This window comes from Trachymyrmex cornetzi, unplaced genomic scaffold (genome assembly GCF_001594075.2).
Source record: "Trachymyrmex cornetzi isolate Tcor2-1 unplaced genomic scaffold, Tcor1.1 scaffold277, whole genome shotgun sequence".
In the NCBI taxonomy this organism is placed as follows: Eukaryota; Metazoa; Arthropoda; class Insecta; order Hymenoptera; family Formicidae; genus Trachymyrmex; species Trachymyrmex cornetzi.
Window position 1 is genome coordinate 228,364 of NW_017297449.1, and position 23,024 is coordinate 251,387.

The 23,024-nt window shown below is 30.0% G+C and overlaps 3 protein-coding genes across 3 annotated transcripts; 1 reads left to right on the top strand and 2 right to left on the bottom strand.

Moving 5' to 3' along the window:
- Positions 1 to 947: 947 nt before the first annotated feature.
- On the bottom strand, positions 948 to 10,855 carry LOC108762149 (sodium-independent sulfate anion transporter). The gene is made up of 10 exons (XM_018509011.1): positions 10,647 to 10,855; positions 8,465 to 8,650; positions 4,439 to 4,660; positions 4,159 to 4,354; positions 3,644 to 3,864; positions 2,990 to 3,554; positions 2,685 to 2,911; positions 2,310 to 2,483; positions 1,774 to 1,936; positions 948 to 1,236 (listed from the first exon to the last, which is right to left on the bottom strand). The coding sequence occupies exons 3-10, from the start codon at positions 4,643 to 4,645 to the stop codon at positions 1,082 to 1,084; spliced, it is 1,908 nt and encodes a 635-aa protein (XP_018364513.1). The 5' UTR covers positions 4,646 to 4,660; positions 8,465 to 8,650; positions 10,647 to 10,855; the 3' UTR covers positions 948 to 1,081.
- A 413-nt stretch (positions 10,856 to 11,268) lies between these two features.
- On the top strand, positions 11,269 to 16,469 carry LOC108762150 (uncharacterized). Its single transcript, XM_018509013.1, has 4 exons — positions 11,269 to 11,393; positions 12,929 to 13,315; positions 13,453 to 13,658; positions 13,776 to 16,469. Exons 1-4 carry the CDS (start codon positions 11,269 to 11,271, stop codon positions 16,319 to 16,321), a joined length of 3,264 nt encoding a protein of 1,087 aa, XP_018364515.1. The 3' UTR covers positions 16,322 to 16,469.
- A 1,112-nt stretch (positions 16,470 to 17,581) lies between these two features.
- On the bottom strand, positions 17,582 to 22,061 carry LOC108762126 (sodium-independent sulfate anion transporter). Its single transcript, XM_018508955.1, has 10 exons — positions 21,786 to 22,061; positions 21,099 to 21,304; positions 20,845 to 20,999; positions 20,011 to 20,308; positions 19,621 to 19,933; positions 18,975 to 19,136; positions 18,668 to 18,808; positions 18,211 to 18,356; positions 17,954 to 18,106; positions 17,582 to 17,806 (listed from the first exon to the last, which is right to left on the bottom strand). Exons 2-10 carry the CDS (start codon positions 21,231 to 21,233, stop codon positions 17,582 to 17,584), a joined length of 1,728 nt encoding a protein of 575 aa, XP_018364457.1. The 5' UTR covers positions 21,234 to 21,304; positions 21,786 to 22,061.
- Between the last annotated feature and the right edge of the window lie 963 nt (positions 22,062 to 23,024).

The window sequence follows — 23,024 nt, forward strand, 5'->3', positions numbered from 1 at the left end:
TTCTTATATAATTCATTCAAGAATAAAGAAATTAACACTATGAGATAAAATAATAATGAAAAGAACTGCCAAAAGTGATTTGCGGGTTATTACCAGATCGTGATCCATTACTAATGCCAACGTTTCGTCAATCTTGTCGGTCACTTCATCAAGGCGAGGAGTGCATTGATACACAAACCATTCGCAAATAATTTATCTCTGAAGATAATACCTTCAAAAGAAAGCCTCTAAAGTATTATCAATAAAAAGAACTTCAGGATCACTAGAATCATTTTATATGGAAACATTCCAAATATATTAGGATATTATATGTATCACATTGAAAATTGATGCAGAAGAACCGATTATTTTATTTTGGCTTTAGATTCCATGTTAAATTTATGCGAAAAAATATAATTTTATTATACCGCCCAATAGTAAAATGAGAAAATATGTGAATTTGAGGATTTGTAATTTCCATAAATGTATGAGAAAGCACAAAAGAGAAATAGTACGAACAAATCATTTCATCAATTGATACATGAATACATCATTTCTTATTAAATAGAAATCGACTAGACAATGAGAAATGATTTAGAGTGCAATATTTTTGAGTATTATTATGATGCTACATTTGTAATAATTACATTTACGTCGAATATACACGTTTTACAACGAATACACAAGTTTTTTCATAACAACAAATAATTCTTCTGGTGATGGACTCTTGTGTGCCTTCACTACATTGTGTGATACAATTCTTTGTTAACGATTATATATGCAATAGTAGTGCAAGTGCCAACTAAGACTGTACTTCGTAAATTTCTATGTATTACATGTATATATATAAAGATGAGATTGAATAATTATATATACATCAGGAAAATAATGTTTAGGTCGAGCAGCAGAATTATTTATAGCTTCTAAATTATATAAAATTATTTTGTAAATTATAAGAAGTAAGAATAAAGCTTCCATTCTTTATTTCTATGTCGCTTTTAATTTATTGTTTTGTGTGCTTAATATCATTTAAATAAAAATTATATGTAACATACTGTTTAATAAACTTTGTTTTTTATTAATATAGAAATGAAATTCAATTTTAACTTGCAGTTGCATGTAAAAGTGTACTCGTCACCTCACTAAGTTCATGGCAGGAACCACGCGCATTTCTGTGAATCATCTCCGAATTATTTAATGTTAACGATGCATGTAATTTGTCATGTGTTTGCTCAAGAAGTTGTTGCGAAGATTTGTCTGGAAATAAGACAATATATCAATTTTTCTTAGATATAAAAATAAAACGTTCTTAAAATTGTAATACTTATAAGTTATAAATATTTATAAAACGTAATATCTCATGAATTACTCTGATTTTAATATATATCGTATAATAGATAATAAAATCCTGAATCACTTGTCACTCCAATCATGTTGAAATAAATAAAAGATATTTTTGATCTCTGAGATATAACGTTTTAAAATTTTCTAAATCATGAGCTTGATATAACCAAATTTTAAAAAATGCAAAGATGTAGATATACATTTTATATATAATCTCAATGTGTGAATAAAAAATTTAAAAGTAAACATGAACTCCATCGCTACCTTCGCACACTATCAACCTTAATATAAAATTAAAAGTGAGAGGGCTCATAAGAGATGTATGTCTATTACCAGACATTCTGCATTTATAAATCAAAATAGTCAATAAAATGTCATCTTTTTCAAATAATTATCACACTTAATATTATTATTGTTTCACACTACGATTATATTAAATAATTTAATTACCTTGCACCGTTGATAACAGATAAGAGAGCTCTTCCTGAGTCGAAACGTATTGAAATTCATCGCCGCAGGCACCTTTCAAAACAGTAACCACATCAGATCTTGGATTGTAAAAATACAATCCCTGTTTGCGACTACTAAATTCATTGATCAATGTTTTCATACCCTAAATTCGAAAAAAAAAAAAACAATATATAAATGTGGCATAATTTCTAATTTAATAATATTGCTTTAACACATATTCGCTATCGTGTGTGTGTGTGTGAGACGTATTCGATTTTTATAATGTTAATATCATAACAACCAATTTTATAATTTAAGAACAAAGTATATCTGATTGTATCGGATAAGATGAAAAATCATAATACATAAATAACATATAGAGTCTGAAATTTTAATTTATATATTGAGTAATTATTATATCAAAGTAGCTTAAACAGATGACAAAAATCTAACGTAATCTGTAACGAGATTTAAAAATCTAATGTGAGATGAATGTTACTTATTAAATTATATTCAATTTTCCAAAAAAATGTTACCTTAGCAGCTGTAAAATCTGCCCCTAAAATGTATCTGCAATCAACAACAACCGGTATTTGACTAGATCCTTGCTTTATACCAGCATTACCAACCGATTTCTTTATAAAATCGACAGCTGGGAAATATAAACTGTTTCCTGGAGTAACCAGTAAGTATTCTGCACCACAATCAGTCTATAACAAATGTAGAATTAATTTTATCAAAATATTATTAGTAATATTTTGATGCGTGAGCAGTAAAATCGTATATATTTTGGAAAAGAATGAGCCAATGAATATTGAACTTATTCACAGTTCTACAACTAACGACTTAGAGCAGTGAAAAAAGAAAAAGAGAAAGGATTCCTCTGTTTAAATTCAGTTTTTTGCTACTACCGTGTATTTGTCGACGTGAACTGTAGGTCTTGCGGAAGGATACAATAGGAACACCAAATTTATAGCAACCCCCGATAAAATACCATATTCTACACCAATGATGAGACAAAACAAAAAAGTAACAAACATCGGTATGAGATCCTTTTTGCTCGATTTCCACATCAGTTTCACAACCTCGTACTCTATCATGTATATTACCGCGCAAATGATCACGGCCGATAATGAAGCTGAAAAAGAGGATAATAATTACGCCAAATTGGCATTTTTGTTGTATGTTGCGCGCTACCATTAAAGTGCTTTGCTACCTTTTGGAATGAAATAGAAATATGGCGTGAGTAGCCTAAGGGCCAGTAAAATCAGAATTCCAGTATATAATCCACCCATTGGCGTCTTCACACCACTCGCATGATTTACTGCTGATCTACTAAACGATCCTGTAACTGGCATAGAACTCGCGCAGGACCCAAGAACGTTACAGATTCCGAGTGTCAAAAGTTCTTGGGAAGCATCAACTTTTCCTTCATTCATAAAGGCCTTAGCTATGGCTACATTACCGAGCACAGCTATTATCGGCACTAATATTATGGAAGTACCCAATTCGGAACACATTTGCGTGAAGGTAAGAGTCTGATTATTTACTTGTGTGGAAAAAGGTGGCAGGCTGAATGGTGGAAGACCAGATCTCACTGGACCCGTTAGAATAAACGGAGATCCAGATTCGGACGAATCATATTTGTAAGCAATAACCGAGCAAGTGACAACGACAATGGCGTTCCGCGCCGTAGAGATCAGCCATATCGCTTTCGCAATTATACGTTGATAATTCACTGACTTCTTACTAATGACATGTAATTTAACATCCTTCATTTTCTGTAAATTGTATGAGACTTTTATAAAGAGAATATACCAGATATAATACAAATGTTGAACAAAGATTTATATAAAGATTCATTAATTACCCTAAACAACAATAGAATTGCGATGCAAGAGATACTCATCCCAGTATCCCAGAGACTCGTGTTACCAATATTTTGAAAAACTTTAATTAAAGTATCCACAAATCCTTGAGACGAAATTTTTAAACCTAACAATCCTTTCAATTGCGAAGCAACGATTATGACGGATGTCGCTGAAGTAAAGCCCACAGTGACTGGTATCGAGATAAAATCTACAAGTACACCTACAAAATTGTTGTTTATATTAAACGCAAACAAATAACACCTATATCATTCGAGATATCAATCAAATAATACAACAACAAGGATGTGTGCAAAACTAGCACAAAATAGTCTTGAATTTACTTGGAAATTTTTTAATTTCCAGTAACCTTGCTCATAGCCTGCGTACCTTGCGTAAGTCTTACCTTGCGCATTTCTGAATGAAAATACTTTTTTCACTTGAAATTTTATTTTCTATCGCATATCCGATGTTCACTTAAAATAAAGCATTTTCTTATTCGTTTGAGTCAGCATACCTAAGCGTAAGCATGCCATTAGTAACTGCAGGCAACCCGATAAGAATGCGAGAAGTATGGCGAAATCAGCATTTTTCCCTTGCACATAATCGTGAGTCATTAATGCCATGAGTGCGGTAGGACCAATTGTAATATCTTTACAGGAGCCGAATAGCACGTAAACTATTGCACCCATAAATGCCGAGTAAAGACCATACTGTAAACAAACACGACATTAATAACATGCTCGATCTGCATAAGAGATGAGCATTGGTAAGAAAAACATGTTTATCTTACATACTTGTGGTTCCAAACCAGCCAATGTTGCATATGCAAGTCCCTGTGGCATAACAGTAAGACCAACTGTTATGCCGGCTATAATATCGCTAAGGAATTTTTCCGAGTTATATTTCGGTAACCATGCTAAGATCGGTACGCGTCTCGAGGCTAATTTGTGTAGCCGATCGATATAGGTTCTTTTCTTCCTGCGATCAGCTTCAGTAGCCATCCTGAATCAAGTCAGCTTCATAGACAAAACAACGAACAAATAAATTTTTAATAATTAATAATGTAAATAAATGTGCACAAGACGAATAGATAAAGACGGGAATTTTTTGATTGCAGAGATGTTACATAGAAATATTTTTAATATAAATTAATTTAAAATCGTTTGTATAATTTATATTAATGGAAACATATAGGGTAAACTAGGGTATTATGGCCATACGGAAAAGATGGCCATAGGCCATTTCTCCAATAATTGATAAATAATGGATTTTTATAGTCATTCTTAAAGATAATCAATATTTACAGTAGTTCATATAAGTACACTGTTCAAAATAACAATATTATAAATATTATCTAATATTTTATCTTTCGACTATCTGCAAAGTTTTGCACGTGTCTGCTAAAAACTGTTACAATGTCTAATAAATTACAGTTAAGCTGCCATAATCAACATTACGTACACAATAAAAGTAGGAAAATTGCAAAGTGACCTATAATTAATACTTTGATTTTCATTATTTATTTATAAATACTATGGGGGGCTATCTTTCTTAATATCACACACACACACACACACACACACACACACACATGACCATCTTTTCCCCAAAAATCAGATAAGATGGCCAATGCATACTTTGTAATATTTTGAGATAAAATTAAAGTTCTGTTAAGTACTTTCTCTTTAATTTCGATAGTATTTGTTACTTTAAGCTTCAGTGAAAGTAATATCCCAAATATTGTTAAAAAGTAACAAGAATAAATGTATGTTTTATGCATTTTAAAAAACTATGGTCATCATACCCGAGTTTACCCTAGATGATTCCATGTCACATCGAACAATAAATAAATCAATGTTTCCCGTTTCTTCCAAGCATTTATACTTGTACATAACACATATGTAAAGTTACATTACGTAAAGTTAAAATATTATAGCTATGTTATTTTTAATAATTTAAAAGTTCAATAATCAATTATAAAATGTACTTATTATTAACTATTTCACTATTTAAAAAACGTTTACAAATTTAAATACATATTTAAACATTTTAAATATATTTTCAAAAATATTTTCAAAAAATATTCCATACATATTATAGTAAGAATGTTATGATGCAAAGCTGAAAATAGCACCATTAGCGTTCTATTTTCTAAAAAGATAAATATAATATATTTTTATTTAATAGATAAAAGCTTTTTATCTATAACGAATATCTATAATGACAAAGGCTTTTATTTATAATGACTATGCATAAAAATGTATAACGAATAGATAACCGATTAGATATAAAATTATAAAATTAAAGAAAGAGATCTTGCAATTTACATTTTATCACATTAAATTAATTTATCTAAAAATTAAAAAATTGTTTTATTTCTTATGTAATTAAAATTTAAAGTCTCAAAATTATGCTATGTAAACATATATAAACATAGCGATTAATTCTTCCTGATTGCTCTGAATGAATCAATGATGTTTTATCAGGACCATATATGTGATGTTACATGTACTTAAATATTCACGGAAGCACATACACACCCTCGCCCACACCCACACACACACACGTCGACATAATATAATTTATCATAAATATAGCTCTCGAACGATTATGTTATATCTCGTATTGTGCACTTGATAAAGGTATGTTAAAGTTACCATAGAAAAACCGCAATCGCAACAATAAACGATCGTGGATGGAGAGCGATATGTGTACAAAGGTGAATACTTTCACTGGGAGAGAAACGGGTTTCGCTGAACATGCGTATTTGTTTTTTTTCTCTCTCCGTGAAGTCACTCTAATTCATAGAAGCTACACTTTATGTACAAAATTTACTATCCCGTTAAATGTACCTCAAAGCTCTCTCGCGCTTACAAATTTCCAGCGGACTGTAGACTGAAAGTGCGCGTGTTCCGTCGTGCCCCTTATATACCCGGATAACGAACCGAACTTACATTGGTCGGGGAAAAGTCGCTGTTAACCTTCGCACTTTTTACATAGGAATCACGAAAAATACGTTAATCAATACGGTTATATGCATGCCCCACAGAATATTTATTGAGATCCATTTAAAAAATGTTAAAAATTTCAGCGTCGTTTTAATATTTTTAGTCATAAAGTTGTATTAAAAAGATATAAAATTGGAATGCATATAAAAAATTAGAAATTTTAAATTGCGAATTCCGTGTATACATATAATTTGTAATCCAAATTTTTTAATACTAATTTACAATAACATCCCACAAAAAAATTGTAAAATTTTTTTACTTTATGCATTTGTAGAAAAAAATTACATATTATTTATTAAAACTAGGCTACACTATTCTTCAAGTTTTTTTTATTATTTCAAGTAAAGATTCAATATACTAACACATTCGCGATTTGGTATTATATTATACTAATACCGCATGTATTTAATAAATTATTTTATGGGAGTGCATATACATTGAAAGTCATTTATTTATCATTTACTTATTTACCAAGGTATTAATAAATTTTTATGAAAAAAAAATAAGAATATCTCATTTAAAAAAGAAAGAATTATTAATATTAAATTATACAGAAAAATCTGAAAAAAATGATTAATTCAAATAATATTTTTACACATAATATTATAATAAAAAAAATTAATTCTATATTAATTTTATATTAAGAGATTTTTTATATAATAATAAAATAAGAAATAATATACATATTGTACATAGAATATTAAAATAATATATAATATAATAAAAAGTAATAAAGGTTGTGGGAGTTAACGCAGTTAACAGTGCGATTATCTTATATTTATTAAATTTATTCCATTAACCTTGATGTGATTTCGATGAGCGCAGCCATAATATAATTCATCGAAATCACATCAAGGTTAATGGAATAAATTTAATAAATACAAGATAATCGCACTGTTAATTGCGTTGACTACCACAATCTTTATTACTTTTTATTATTTTAAATTTGTGGAGTCCTTGCTTTCATTAAATTTGAATATATAATATACATAGAACATTAAAACAATGTATGTAATAACATAATAATAGATAATTAATGTAAATATTTTAATTTATTTTGAAAAGTTAACTTACAAAACCATATAAAGAAAAAAATGTTTGGCTGAATTAACTAGAATTCTGGTAAAAAGTGAACGATCAAGAATTCTAGTTAAATTTGCAAGATTTCTGGTTAAATCTATTAAAATTCTAGTTGAAATAACCAACATTTAGTAAATTTAATCAGAAATCTAGTAGAGATTTAACAAAAATTCTGGATCGTTCATTTTCCATCAGAATTCCAGTTAATTCAACCATTTTTTTTCTATGTATACATTGTTATGAAGAATTAGAGATAAGAAATATAATACTGCTACTGCACATAATATGATACTACAAGAACGAATAAATTTGATATTATGTTTACTTTTATAATTTTGCATTAACTTTGATTTAATTTGTTATAATTTTCTATGAAAATAAGCTAATTATTATTTATTTTATTTATTTATTTCGTTTTAACGTATTTATTGTGAGATAAAATTGTTCGATAAAAACATAGATAAAAGTTACAAATTAGGAACTCAGGTGGCTTTCCTTCTATAAGAGTTTAAAAAGTTTCAAGGCTGACCGGATTAACCACTGACTATCAAGCTGTATGTGATACTTTCCAGATAACAAAAAACTTATGTAGATTACGCCGGTTAATGAACACAAGTATTAGCCTTCAACGTTTCTACATCGGTTGTGATTATGCAATGCGCATAAATCTCATTCATTTTCACACATACGCACACACACACACATATACACAGGCGTAATATTATATTTTACCTAAATTAAATTTCACTTCCTGATTAAAGACCAAAACCTATTATGAAGCATTCGAGCATCGTGTACATGTAGAAGTCTCGTCTCGTAATATTCTTCGTGAAACATCATTTATCCGTGAGAAGCCCATTGAATTGCGTGTTCACCAGATTGTCTTAATGGGAAAAGGTTCTCCAAACGGGCGCCAGTCTATTCGAAAGCGAATACAACCTTGACCTGCCTGTATACTAAATCTTCTAGAATATACAAATATGTTTCCCTTACAGTAGTCGTTTTCTAATATAAAAAATAAGCGGTATCCTCTGACGATATATGTAATCTAATCGTAATATTGCACGCCATGCATCCTCTCATGCATTGAAGCGATTAAGGCCTTGTTTAAGTCACGTGCCAGCTATTTATCATACAATATTTCAATAGTCACAATCGACTCAATTTGAAGCGTTACATACAACACAATTATCCAAACATTTAGTCCAATAATTTAAAGGACACGTGTTCAATTTTGCATACCAAAAATATTATCAATTGCTTCAAGATTAACCCTTGATCCCCAATATTAACGAAGAGAAAAGGCTTTGTGCCAACTACTCATTGTCTCAAATAATACTTTTATTAATAATATTTTCCTCTTATACAATAATTCTAACAAGTATTATTTCTGCTCCTTTACAAAATTTAAAATTTTGAAAAAAAAGTTAGAAAAGTATATTATTTGAAAAATGTATACTAATTGAGTGACTCGTTTCTTAAAAAAAAAAAAAACTTTTACAAGTATAATCTATAATAATTTGCAGTTAATTACATTAAAGCAGTACATTAAAGAGCTATACAAAGCTATAAAAAAAAGTTAATTGTAAGAGTTAAATTAATACGTAGATAAGTAAATGTGCTTATTATTTGTCATTTCACTTTATGTTGAAAAAAAATTAATTTTCGTTATTTTAAATCTGTATTTTCCTACAATTATTTAACAAAAGTATAATTTGTTTAGGCATAAAATATGTTTCCATTAACAGTATACATAATAGAAAAACAGTTTGGCATTGTGAAATTTAAGGCACTCATGTGATACTATATTATTTCAATATTTATGAATTTCAATTAAACAGTAAATGCCTTTTTATTATATAAAACTCTTGTACAGATTTCATTAAAGATATCGAGGTCTTGATTATCCGTATCATTTCATTCATGTATCATATACTAATTCTACGCTATATCTAATATATAATATTATATTATACATATTGATAATATATCAACCACATTAATATGTGTATCATATCTACAGTATAATATTGAGTCACTTGTCTCTCCAAATCAACTATTTTACTGAAATACTTGTGTCATACTGATATGTACTTTTCTTAACAAAAGCTAAAATCAGTTAAGGTAAATATTCTTAACATAAATTTATATAATACTTCTACACGTTTTACATAATATTTCAAAAATAAGGCAGTTAACAATGAGCAAAAGGCAATACGCAATGTGATCATCAAGAGGTTTGTTGAAACTAAATTGCTATTATTTTGTTTGAACAAGTTGTTTAACGAGTGTACAGAATGAAATAAATTAAGCACCAAACTATAAAAAAATCCATCATTTTCATTAGTACAATGATGCAAAATATACATATGTATAAAAATAAATATTTAAAAAATCAACAATTTGTCTGATTAAACGATTGATATATTTTCAAAGTGACCACCTGAATTTATATAATGGAGGGGTACTTTACTATATCGAAAAATTTCTTTCATATAGAAATGGCTATAAAGGCCATGATATTCTGAACAATATTACTGAGCCAATTAACTAGATTTTCAATTTTTTGATGTGTATTTCTACAAGTTTATAAATATATACTCTTTCTACACCATACCCTAATGACAACGACAAATTTCTTTTGCATAATAGTGTCCCATTTTCATTTTCAATTGATAGAAAGTAACAGCCATTGGTTTCAACAATTTTCAAGTACCTGCTTATATTTAATCGAAAACAGATAAAATAAATAATTAAAAAATAGCGATACTATCACTTCATTGATGATATTCCGATAAAGACCGTAATTTATTATATTAAGGGGCCTATTTTGCAATTCTTCATTAATGTAACTGCAGTTACAGTCGTTATTACAAGAGTTACAGAATAGACCTTTTAACCTCTAGGAACTTACGGAAATCTGGTCTGGATGAATTTCGTTGAAATATGTGAGAAATTTGTGATTCGGAGCACCAGAACATTTACGTTTCACATATATTCGAGATGTAATAAAATTGTGTAGGTAAAAATCTTAGAAAATTCTGTTAAGAAAGACTGTACTGCCAAATTGGTTACGAACACATATCGGCAACTATCTCAACCGGCATTTATCACGGCAACGTCGATGACACGACGGCGTCCAGCAATATGTCAACATTGTCAACGACAAAGTCGTGTCGCCAACAACGAAAAACGAAAAGCAACTAGCACAGGGCAGTCTGTACTTGTTATCACAGCTCACAGCAGCAACATCGAATGTGATTGGTTCTTACTTTAGGATACAACCAGATTCAACCAATCACATTCAGTTACTATTTAGCCGCAGAGAATTACACCACACAGCATGCAGAGATTTCTAGCAATTTACGCATGCGATCTAGCACGAAAAAAATCGCATTGTGTGCAGCAGACTTGACACCGATGAAAAACTCTACGGAAAGAAGACTCCCCTTTTGCGGCAGCCAATCAGCGCACTTGGTAAGTAGCGAAGTAACTAACAGAGGAATTTTTGAAATTTTCTTACGGCAATTCTGTTTATGGCGTCCGTATCGTCTGTATCTGTACCAGGGCAGGGGCAACATTCTTTCCGGTTGTACTGGGCGCTGTGTAATTCGACGTTGGATCGCCTCAATCGCCTCGGTGAATATTGCAAGCTGGCAAGGTGAGAGAGATTATTCTCGCGTTGTAATCACGTTGATCTACAATTTCGTGCCCTCGGCACACCGGTTTCCATTGTGTAACGTAAAGTCTATCGTTTTCAAAATTTGCAAATACCGGATAGCCTGTGCGTGCGAAACGCAAATAATATTACCTGTTTATGTTTACGTTGGGAAAACAACATTAGGGGAGCCGATTATACGAGAATCTGTGTAAAAAGTAGGTCATTTAAAAGGGCTTGGCAGAAAGTTTTCAGAATTTGTTTGTTTTCGTTCCTCAAAAGAGGTGACTGTGTGGTTTAATATTATTCGGATCTCTTGCCTTTATTCTCCTTGCTTTGCTATCATACTAACAGTATTTTGTGATCCTTTGGCCGAATTATTTTTTTCTTCCAACTCTTATTCAATATCTAGTCTAAATCATAGATGCTGATAAATGCCATATTTGTAATAGAATTTGTTTCTCTAATACTATATAAAATTCTGGGTTACTTTTTATATATATGATTAAGTTTTCTAGAAACTGTTTTGAACAAACTAAATTATAAGAAATATGGATGAATAATTGAAAGCTGCGATTGAAAATAATATAGACTGAAATAATTAACAACTTTAGCTTTATTATTATTATTACAAGTTATCTTTATACCTAACCTAAATATAACTACTAAAATCTTTTTTAAGCACAATTTGTAAAGGATGTAAAGGCATTTTTAAAATATATAAATTTAAGTTTAAGCATTGCGTAATATTTAATCTTATGAATATATTTGTGATAGGTATAATGGATTTCGCTGTTGAAAATTTAGAAAAGATTTCCGACATAGAGCGGAAAGCAACACTCAGCAAGCTACATAATATGCAATGGCTGAAAAATACATCTTATTCAGCAAATCCGTATGTTTTAACCCTTTTTTCTTTGTTTAGAACATATTTTTGTGTTGTGTATTAACATATAGTTTTGTCTTTTCATAAGATTTTTTAATGTTTTATTTTCAATCAAATTATCAATAATTTGGTTTTTTATGTTAATCTTCTGTTAGCATCTCTCTATTCCATTTGCAATATTGTTAATAAACAATCTTGTACAATATGATAGAAAAAGTAACTTTTGTTTTATGTATTATATAAATATATAGTGTTATTTGAAATATGTTATAGGATAAGCATATAAATTACATACTTTGTAATATATTTATATACATCTATTATACATGTGCAGGGTATTTCAGAATGTTACTTTTTTTTAGCTATAAATATTGGAGTATGGTATCGGAGCATTTGAGTTAATACAAATTAGGCTTAAGAAATGTTAATAACTAAAATTTTCCCTATATTTATTATACTAAACTTTTAACATGCCATCAATAACTCTGAAATAGTCTATGTACATTTTCTATAATTTATATTAATATACATACGTATTTTTATCTAAATTTTTACTAGCTGATATATAAGGAGATGGATTAAAGGTACATTTTGTAACATTGTGTCTATATTGTGCTTTAAAATTATTTTTACATTGATTTTTTTATTACAGCGACAAGATAAAAGCTGTTGTCTATAAGCAAGTACAAGATCAAGATGAGGAAAAGAAAATAGAAGATAAAGTTTCAGAGCTGGCTGAAACTATCAAGATACATGCAGTTAAAGAACCTGATAAATATTCTTCAATAAACGATATGCTTAAAACAGATTTATTTAATGATACAATGCCAGAAAAAGAGGAGAATATTTGGAACAAAGATATAGATACAGCCAATTTATTTCCAAATGCTGATAACCTGGCTGATCAAAAGAATGAAGAAGATATGTTAAGTATTGTGGAAAGTATTGTAACAGCAAAGCTGGAGTCTGAATTTTGTATAAACAAGGAGCGTAAAGATCAATCAAATACATCGGAGAACAATACCAAAGATATCGTACAGTAAGTATAAAAACAAATTTAATTATTATGTTACTTTAATATTTTTTTTATATTTTATATATTATACATTACATATTTATTATATTTTATATTTATATTTTATATATTTATTATATTTTATATTTACAATAAATTAGGGATGCAATATGTACAAATCTTTCCGAGTCACAAAAAATTAATGAAGACACAAAAGAGCTGAAATTAATAAAACATTCTGATGGTAATAATAACGATTCCAAATTAGTAACACTATGTATGTCAAAAGTAAACGACGAACAAAATTCAACTTGCAAAAAAGCTGATGTAGAAAGCAGTAAAGCTTCAACAGAAGCAAATAATGAAGGTAAATTTATATGCGAAATGTGTGTATATATATGATTCATAATTTTATTATATTGTAATATAGTATCTAGTTGTATTATACATATATGTGTATATAAATTATTTATTCCATTTTTAGATGGACATGTAAAAAATAATATTACAAAAACAAGTGTTAAGACTGGAAGTAATACAAATTTAATTAAAGACAATGAAAAACCTTCCACACACGATCCTAGTAGTAGCGATTTTAAGAAAGCAATTTCTAATTCATCAAAGTTACTGAGCACTACTGATAAAAATGCAAGGGATCATTTTAATAATAAGCATAAAGCAAAAAATACTTTATGCATAAAGAAACAAGAATTTGTAAAACAACGCAATGTTTCAAGAAATGGAACAGAAAAGGAGATAAAAAAGCCAAACTCGGTGAAAACAGATTTTGAGACAACTGATATAGTATGTCAAAGTAAAAATTTAAACAAAGATAAAACTTTATCAAAACAAACAAGACAATTTCCATCAAAATTAAGAGGTCAAGAGTCTTTTAAAAAGAATGCATCTACGTCTAACTTTTCTGATGATAAAAATAAAAATGAGAAATCAACACATGTATCAGGAAATCTCAATTCACCATTAAATGAATCTGAAAGAAAGAATGAAAAGATTGTTAATGAACAAAATTTTCAAAGCGATCAAAAAGCAAATCGCAATGATTTTAGAAAAAATACTACATTTGTCACGCAATATAAAAATTCAACATTCTCCAAGTCAATGCAAAATGTTCCGAGAACAGGACAAGCTCCAATGTATGGAAGAAATTCATCATATGCATATAATAATCCAAAATTTAATAGGAATCGTAATGATAGTGCGGAACATAAAGTTATGAAGAAAGAGCTTACACCTATTAATGTATTTACAAAATCAAATACGGGTACTGAAAAACTTGATACAAACAATTTGGAGAGTTGCACAACGCAGAAGGAAGAAATAATTCAACCGCCAAATGTAAAATCGACAAATGTACATGAAGTAGATACATTATTGTCTAACGATAAAAATGATACAAAATCTATAAAAGTGGAGACACACTTAATACAAAGTAAGGAAAATATGAATATAAGAAACAAGGACCAAGGATCTACAATATCAGAACAGTATTGTGAAAAAATAAATATTTCTAAAGTTGATGTTGGCCAGCAATATAGAGAAACGAATAAAGAAGATATCAAACCACTTAAGCATTCGTCTAATTTAGCTTCTGATAAATGTGCTACGGACTCACAAACCAATGCGATACATCAGTATTCATCAAAGCTAGAAAATATGCAACGCGCGAATGATGTAAATCAATTAGAAAACAGTCAAATTACTTGGAATCCATCCCCTGACAACGATATGCAGAAAGGCGCAGCAATTATGAGTTTACAACAGTCTATTCAAAATATGCATTTTAATACACAACAAACTTTTACTCAAACAGGAAATTTAAGAGGACAATCGTCATGGGAACCAAATAATAGCAAATTTTATGATCAACATTTTTCAGTTAATGATGCGATGAGGTTGTCGCAGATTCCAAATACTTTCAACGCACCACCCTATAGCAAAACACAAATATCAAATGATGACAGGGTTACCGGTACATCTACACTCGAAACTACGAATAGAGAGAATTCAAATGTACTGTATAGATATGGACCGAACATACAGCAGAGACCTGTTATGGCTTCTGATTTTCCTGGCCATTCTGTGTCGTCATGTCAGACTAACCAGTCTAGATGGAATTCCTCGATACAAGACAGTTATCACATTGAACATCCATACGTTGCAACGCAACCTACAATGATGCACATTTACAATTCTGCAGCTTTTGGTCCTGATGATTTTAGTAATACAATGGATTATGTATCGCATCCAGTAATTTATGCACCATCCCCGTATATGCAAACATGGAATTCACAATTACAGTATTCAGTGCCCGTTGTGTATAATTCTCCATGCACGAATTATACGTTTTCTCATCATAATCAGTCAAATAATTTTAACAGCTCTGTACTTGACCAGCAACATAAACATAATCCTTATATGCAAATGAATAGTTATGCTAGAGATACATATCATGATACAAACACGTGCTCTGTACAAGCAAGAAACTCTGTCGATAATGTTCCAATGAAATCCAATTATTATTACAAGAAACATCAAGACAATTGTCGAGCAGTTTGTGATGTTCCTCAATATGTAGCACCAGTTTCATATTCAAAATCACAACAAGGTATGAATTTCATGCCTGCAACAGCCATAAATCAATGCAACACATCATATTGTCCAAATCAGAAATATTATAAGCAAAACATGACAAATTATATGAAAAATCCGAAAGGTCAGATACAGGATTTTATTTGTGATGATAATGCATCAGAAGACACTCCTCCAATAATATCTCCGAAAGAATTTGTAACGAGCAATGTAAATCTTTCAAATCAGAGTGATCAGTTTGCGACACGAGTATTTAAACCAGAGTTCAAGATGAGATCAAATTCAGGATATCGCCCGCCACCCTCTTTACCAAGGTATAATGGCGGTTTTCGCAGAAATACAACTTTTCAAGATTTTCCGAAAGAATATACATATCCTGTTAGTATTGGCCGTGGTACATATAAAACTAAAAAAACATAAAAATAGATCTAGACCAAGAGTTTGAGCTATAGTATAAAATATACATTAAAATATATATATACATTCTTCATGCAAAAAAATTTATTTTAAAATAGTTTACCTTACAATTTAAAATATTCTACCTCTTATAAATCTTAGAAAGAGAATCAGCAGCAAAATTTTCCGAATTGTTCAATGAGATTGTGTAACTCTATATTTACTATGTGCATTTACTACGATCTACTACAAATCACAATTTACCATCTCCTTTTCTATTTTTTATGCTTAAAAGAATATGTTTTTATATAACAAGCAGTTATATTAAGATAGAAAATTCCTATAATATACATTATGCCAGATGTTAAGAAAACTATAAGTGTATTATTAAGTTTAGATTCATATCATATTGTGATATCGAACCCAAAATGGTGCTCTTCTTGTATCTAAAGACTCGCTTTAAATCTTTATAGAGCTTGATATACTATGTTCATAAATATATAAAGTTCTGTTTAAATCCATAAGTTTTCACAGATGGGTTACGAATTGCAAGATATGTAAAAATTGTTAGACTTTGAAACATCAGTTGCGAGAAATGTTGTTCAACAAATATTTAACATGTAAGATTTTTCGTATGTTTGATTTCTTATAATTTTAAAATGAAATATTTCAGAAAAATATATATTATGCTTGTACTTTATTTTTCTATCTTACTTTTGTGTTTAAACTGTATTGTTAACAAAGATGATATAGTTTATTTTTTCTGGACTGGTTTTATGAAATAAATACAATACGTTTTGATATTTCTACATGGCTTAATTTATATTACATTGTTTATAATCCCTTAATAAACCTCTAATTTTTTTTTATACACGTTAAATTCATAGTCTATCATGATGGAAAATCTGAAAATGAATGCACACAGGTATTCATAAAAAAATTTAATTAAATATTTATATACACAGTCAGATAAAAGAAGCAAAAATAGCAAACATTTATTTGTTATACTTCTTAACTTTTTTATTAACATTTATAATGAAGAAAGACAAATCAGCTTAAACATACAAAAGTCTCATTATGTATGCTTGATTGAATAAAATTGTCACAATCAAAGTGGTAACTTTAGTAAATGTATATACTTACTAGTCAATGTATACATTTACGTATAGCAGATTACATTAGGTATATCATTTACTGAGTTAACGCTGACTGTGATATAGTATATACAAATTAAATTACGTGATTTGTTTTATATACGAATATGTATATATATAAATATATATATCACAGCCATGTAGAAGCCCGTTCATCCGTGTTAGAAATGACCATGTCATTCAGTGTCACACCTTTAGGCTTTCCTAAAATTGCGATTAAATCGATTTCGTTTCTCGCTGTCAAGATTTGCTTGTCAGACAGCGATTGTATACTCGATAGAATATCGGGATTTGGTCGTAGCATTATTAATTGGCAGTTGTTTTTCCTGAAGTCATTTATCGTCATATTAAGACTCTAAAAATAATACATCAATAGATTAATAAATATTTCAAGAGTAAGAAATACGAGTATTTATAGACCAATTTTTAATTTTGCGATGTATTAATTATAAATTATATTCTCAATGCCTTTTTCACATTTTATAAATGACTGTTTCAAAACCTGTGCGACAGTGAAGTCTATTTTGTCGATGTGTTCACAATCTAATACGACATTCATACCGATATTCTTCGTTAGATACGTTCTCAAATAATCCGCTGCAGGGAATAAAATTCCAGCGGTAGGACGAACTAAGAAGTAGTCCGTTGTTGAGATCTGCAGAGAGAAAATTTTTAATCCTTTATAATATATTTTCTTAACATAAAGAATTTTTCTTAATAAGTATATCTAGATCCAAAGACACAGTTTCGTTTTCTTACGTTCCTATGTTCAATATTTATCGTTGGCCGCGCATTGAGATATATCAATATCGCCAGATCTAATATTGTACCTATCAAAATTCCCATCTCAACTCCGACAAATAAACAGGCAAGGAACGTAATAAATGCCGGTATTAAATCACGTTCTATAAAGAAAAATAATATTTTATTTGTGCTAATTTCATTAGTATAAATTTTTTTGTCAATAAATTATTACAATAAACAAAATGTTAGCAGCATGCCCCCCCCCTCCCCTCCAACAGTTTAACAATAGATTTGAACAGAACATTGTGGCAGATTGATATTAACAAACATTAACTGCGCCCGCAATTAAACTCATGTTAATTCTGCTAATGAAGTCTACCGATATAATCTAACAAGCATAATTCTTCAGAAAATCTTTATTAGATACAAACACATTATCTAGATTAATTGTTTTGAATATATATTCACTCACTATTGCACTTCCAGATTGGAATTATTATATCAATTTCTATCATAAATATCACCGCGCTAATTATAACAGCGCTCAGTGTCGCCTTTGGGATATAATAAAAATATGGTATCAACAAACTTAGCGCAAGTATGACTAGAATACCTGAAATTATTTATCATTTTCATTAATATTTGTCCTTTTTTTAAAGAGAAGTTAAAGAGAAGAGTTTTTTTGTGCATTATTCTTCCCATAATGATAATGCTTAATTTATTTTAGTTTAATTGTTAATAAGAATGTGTAAGTGCTATTTAATGTCAGTAAAATTCACCCGTGTAGAAGCCACCTAAAGGTGTCCTAACACCAGAAGCGTTATTCACTGCGCTTCTCGAGAAAGATCCTGTAACAGGCATCGACTGAAAGAACGAACCAACCACGTTACATAGTCCGAGAGTCAGCATTTCCTGCGTGGCGTCTAAAGGCATGCCTTGTGCTTTAAAAACAATGAGAGAAATATTCAAGAAAATGCTTATATATATATATATATATATATATATATGTAACTTGATAGAATACATATATTATATTACGTACGACTTAGCATATCCGAGGACAATGAAGTCAAATGATATAAAATCGATTAACCCATTTGCATCATTAGCGCATAATACATATATAGGCGCAATTTTCCTAGTCGTTATTACCAGAGCGCATATACATATATTATATATACGCGTACTCACATTAAGTTAATATGATGCGCGAACAGACCGCGCATCATATCACGTGGTAGGTAACAAAACGAAAGAAAAGAAATTTTACTCTTTCGAGGAAGTCTTATTTCGTATATGATTATACAAACGGGTTAAAATTTTACTCTTTCGAAAATTTTACTTTTATCTTCATCAATCAAATAAAATCGCGTTTTTGTGAAATGATTTTATATAATATATGTATAGGTATTAAAAATGTTATACAAAAAGCTTTTGCGATGGCGACGTTTCCAATGATAGAGATGAGTGGCACAATCAAGATGCCAGACTTTAAATTCTTCGTCATATCGATAAAACTTTCAGTTTGGTTGCCAATCGTTCTCGAAAACGGAGGTGGTTTGACAATTGGGAGACCGGCATCGATGTGACCCGTAAGGATATACGGTGCTCCGCCGTTCATTTCAAAAATATAAGACGTAACTGCGCAAAGGACAACCACGAGAGCATTCCTAGTTGTACCAATCGTCCAGAGGATTTTTTTTAGCGTGGTACCAGCGACTTTTTTATCTTTCAAATACTGAAAAAATAAACCCGATACATCTCGTGATCGTACTTCCTGTTTGTGCTTCAAATAAGTTCTACACCGGTATATACCTTCAAGATCAGTAAAATTAGGATACAACAGCATGATAAAATCAAATCCGGTATTTTCGTGTCAGCCACGTTATGTATTAACTCCATCAAAATTTCGACGAATCTTTCACCGTGAATATTCAAACCTAGCAAATTTTTTATTTGACTGCAAGCGATGATGACGCTCGCAGCTGATGTAAATCCGGACACCACCGGTATCGATATGAACTCGACTAAAAATCCTAAGCGTAAAATGCCAAATAATATCGTGATGCATCCAGACAGAAAGCAAAGCAAGGCCGCATACTCGGGAATTCCACTGAAAAAAAATCATCAAACTTGGAATGTAAGTGCACTTTTATATTATACAGCCTTGACGCAAACGACATTTTCTCAAGAGACATGGCTTGTGAAAAGTGCTTTTAACAATTCAATTACGTTACTACTCAAGTGATCTCATTTGATTAGCACTCTCTTTCATCACACGACCGGATGAAACTTCAAGCGAGAACATTGTTATGTCGATCATGCATATAACGACGTCTTCAATACAAGCAAGATTTGCTGACTAAATACGACTTCCGGCCAATTATCCTAAAATTTGTATGCTGTTCCTAGCTAGTGTTATAAAATTTACACTTTATATAAAAAAAAATCATAGCAACTGCAAACAACATTTAAAATCTGAAAACTACACATTTGTCTAACAATAAATAGTGGAAAAATTTATTATATAATTAAAAGACTAAAGCAAGAATTGATACTTAAGTGTAGAATTGTTACGTGCAAAAATCCAGAAATTTAAGAGGCCAATAACTTACTGTTATTTTATTATTTTTAGAAGCTTTAACGTACCTCGCGTATGTCCAAGTGAGTAAAGATATGAGTGCTGTAGGACCGATATTGACTTCTCGACACGTGCCGAAAAAAATATAGACGAAACTTCCCGCGAACGCACTATAAAGCCCGTATTGCGGCTCCAAACCCGCTAAACCTGCATAAGCTATCGCCTGTAATCGCAAGTATCACGTTTTTCTTAGTACCGATTGAATAACGACTGAATAGCTTCACACAATTAAACAGACATATATCGCATATACATATATTACTTGAGGTATCAAGGTTAATCCTACGGTGAGACCCGCAACAAGATCGCCTAATGCATCCTTCAGTTTATACTGCGGTAGCCATTTTAAAATAGGAATTCTTTTTTTAATTATTCCTTTGAAATTAGGACTGACCATCGTTATTTACCAATTATACCAATTATTCTTTTAAACGTCCTAATAAGAGAATTGCAGCAAAGATAAGAAATCTGGAAAGGCGATAGGTAGTATGAAATTATGTCGTAATGATAATGCATATTAAATATATTTTTATTGAAGTAAAGAAATTTTTATAAGTGAAAATTTAGCATATCTTTAAAAAATTCGATTTTTTTCTCAGATTTTTATCTATTTCTTTTTCTTTTTAAAATTTTTTTTAATAAAATTTTTATTAAAGAAATAATTAAGATTTGCACATTTAATACTTCTTATTATTAATCGGATTTATGTACTTTAGTTTTTTATTTATTTGGGATTGTGTCTAATTAATTGTAAATAAAAATTTAATTTTATCGAGTAAATTAAAATTTATAACGTATTGTTACGTTCTATAAATGATCCTTGTGATATAAAGTGTATTAGATATATTTTATAATATTTTACTTGGTTTTGATAAAAGGAAAATATTCAATTTGTATATTTGTATGCGAGCATTAAGTGACATATCATCCGATAACAATCACGACTCACGTAACGTTGTGTTTGCGTTTTCCGTTATAATTGCGGGAATCCATTGCTTTGATCATATCGAATCGTTTAATGTGTCATGTGTTAATCACATCACAGACTTGTAACTTAAATATACAACTTTAGGATTAACATTTTTTCTCAGACTCTTTGCGTATTCACTCAAATACTTACTGTGACGTACGATAAGCTAGAATACTAGATATGAATAGCTTATCATAGTTGCGCAAAAGTTACAACGCATTTTCTACACAATAATTATACACAATTATCACGAAAGTCCAGTCGTAGTTTCTCTTATCAATAGCTTATAATTATAGTTTATTAATAGAGAATACGAAGAAAGTACCACTGTTTTTTAAGAGTAAAATTAATGGACGTTCTTTTTTTTTCGAAGAAAAAATCTTTCTTGATCGCAAATGTATGTTGTTAATTCATATATTATTACAATTGCAATCTGTTCGTCACACCAGTTCTTATACAACCGTTTTTCACACACTGCGAGCACCTTTTTGCCTCTTCGCTTGGTCGCGGTCCACACGGTGTTCACGTGTTAACGCATGCGTTTACTCGATCCTTCCTTCGTATGACATCATCACCGGAGATCAAGCTTAGATCGCCAATTTATTCAACAAATTGAATGTATGTCTTTTTCATGGTACCTTATCTAACGAGTCTTTTGGATTCTCTGATGGCAAATCTCAAGACAACGTTATAATCGAATCCTTTAATTCCGTATCCTTTAATATACATACACCACACTCGTTGCTTTCAGTAGCAAATACACGCGTATCTATAATATATGTTTGTGATTTTCGTGAAATAAATTATTTTTTATATATTTATTTTGACATAAATTAGTAGAGGAAAGTCGCCGATACTGACGTAGGTCTCCTAAAGTGACACCCTTTATTTCTCAGAAACTAACTATTGCACTGTATTAATACTGATAAAATCATGATCTGTTTAGCTAATTAAAGAAATACAAATTCATAATTCATATATTTGTGGCTTATTTCTATACCAAATCAGCTAAAAACCAATTCTATGAATCCGAGAGGAAAATTCTTACGGTGTTCTTTTGCAAATTGCGTAATTAAAACAATAGTGACTGTATTATTGATAATATTATGTCATTTTAAATGTTTATAGTTTCATAAAGTAGTTTTCTTTACAGAATAGGAGATATATCTTTATTTATAGAATAGGAATGTTGGTATTATTGCCTACTATGTCAGTTTT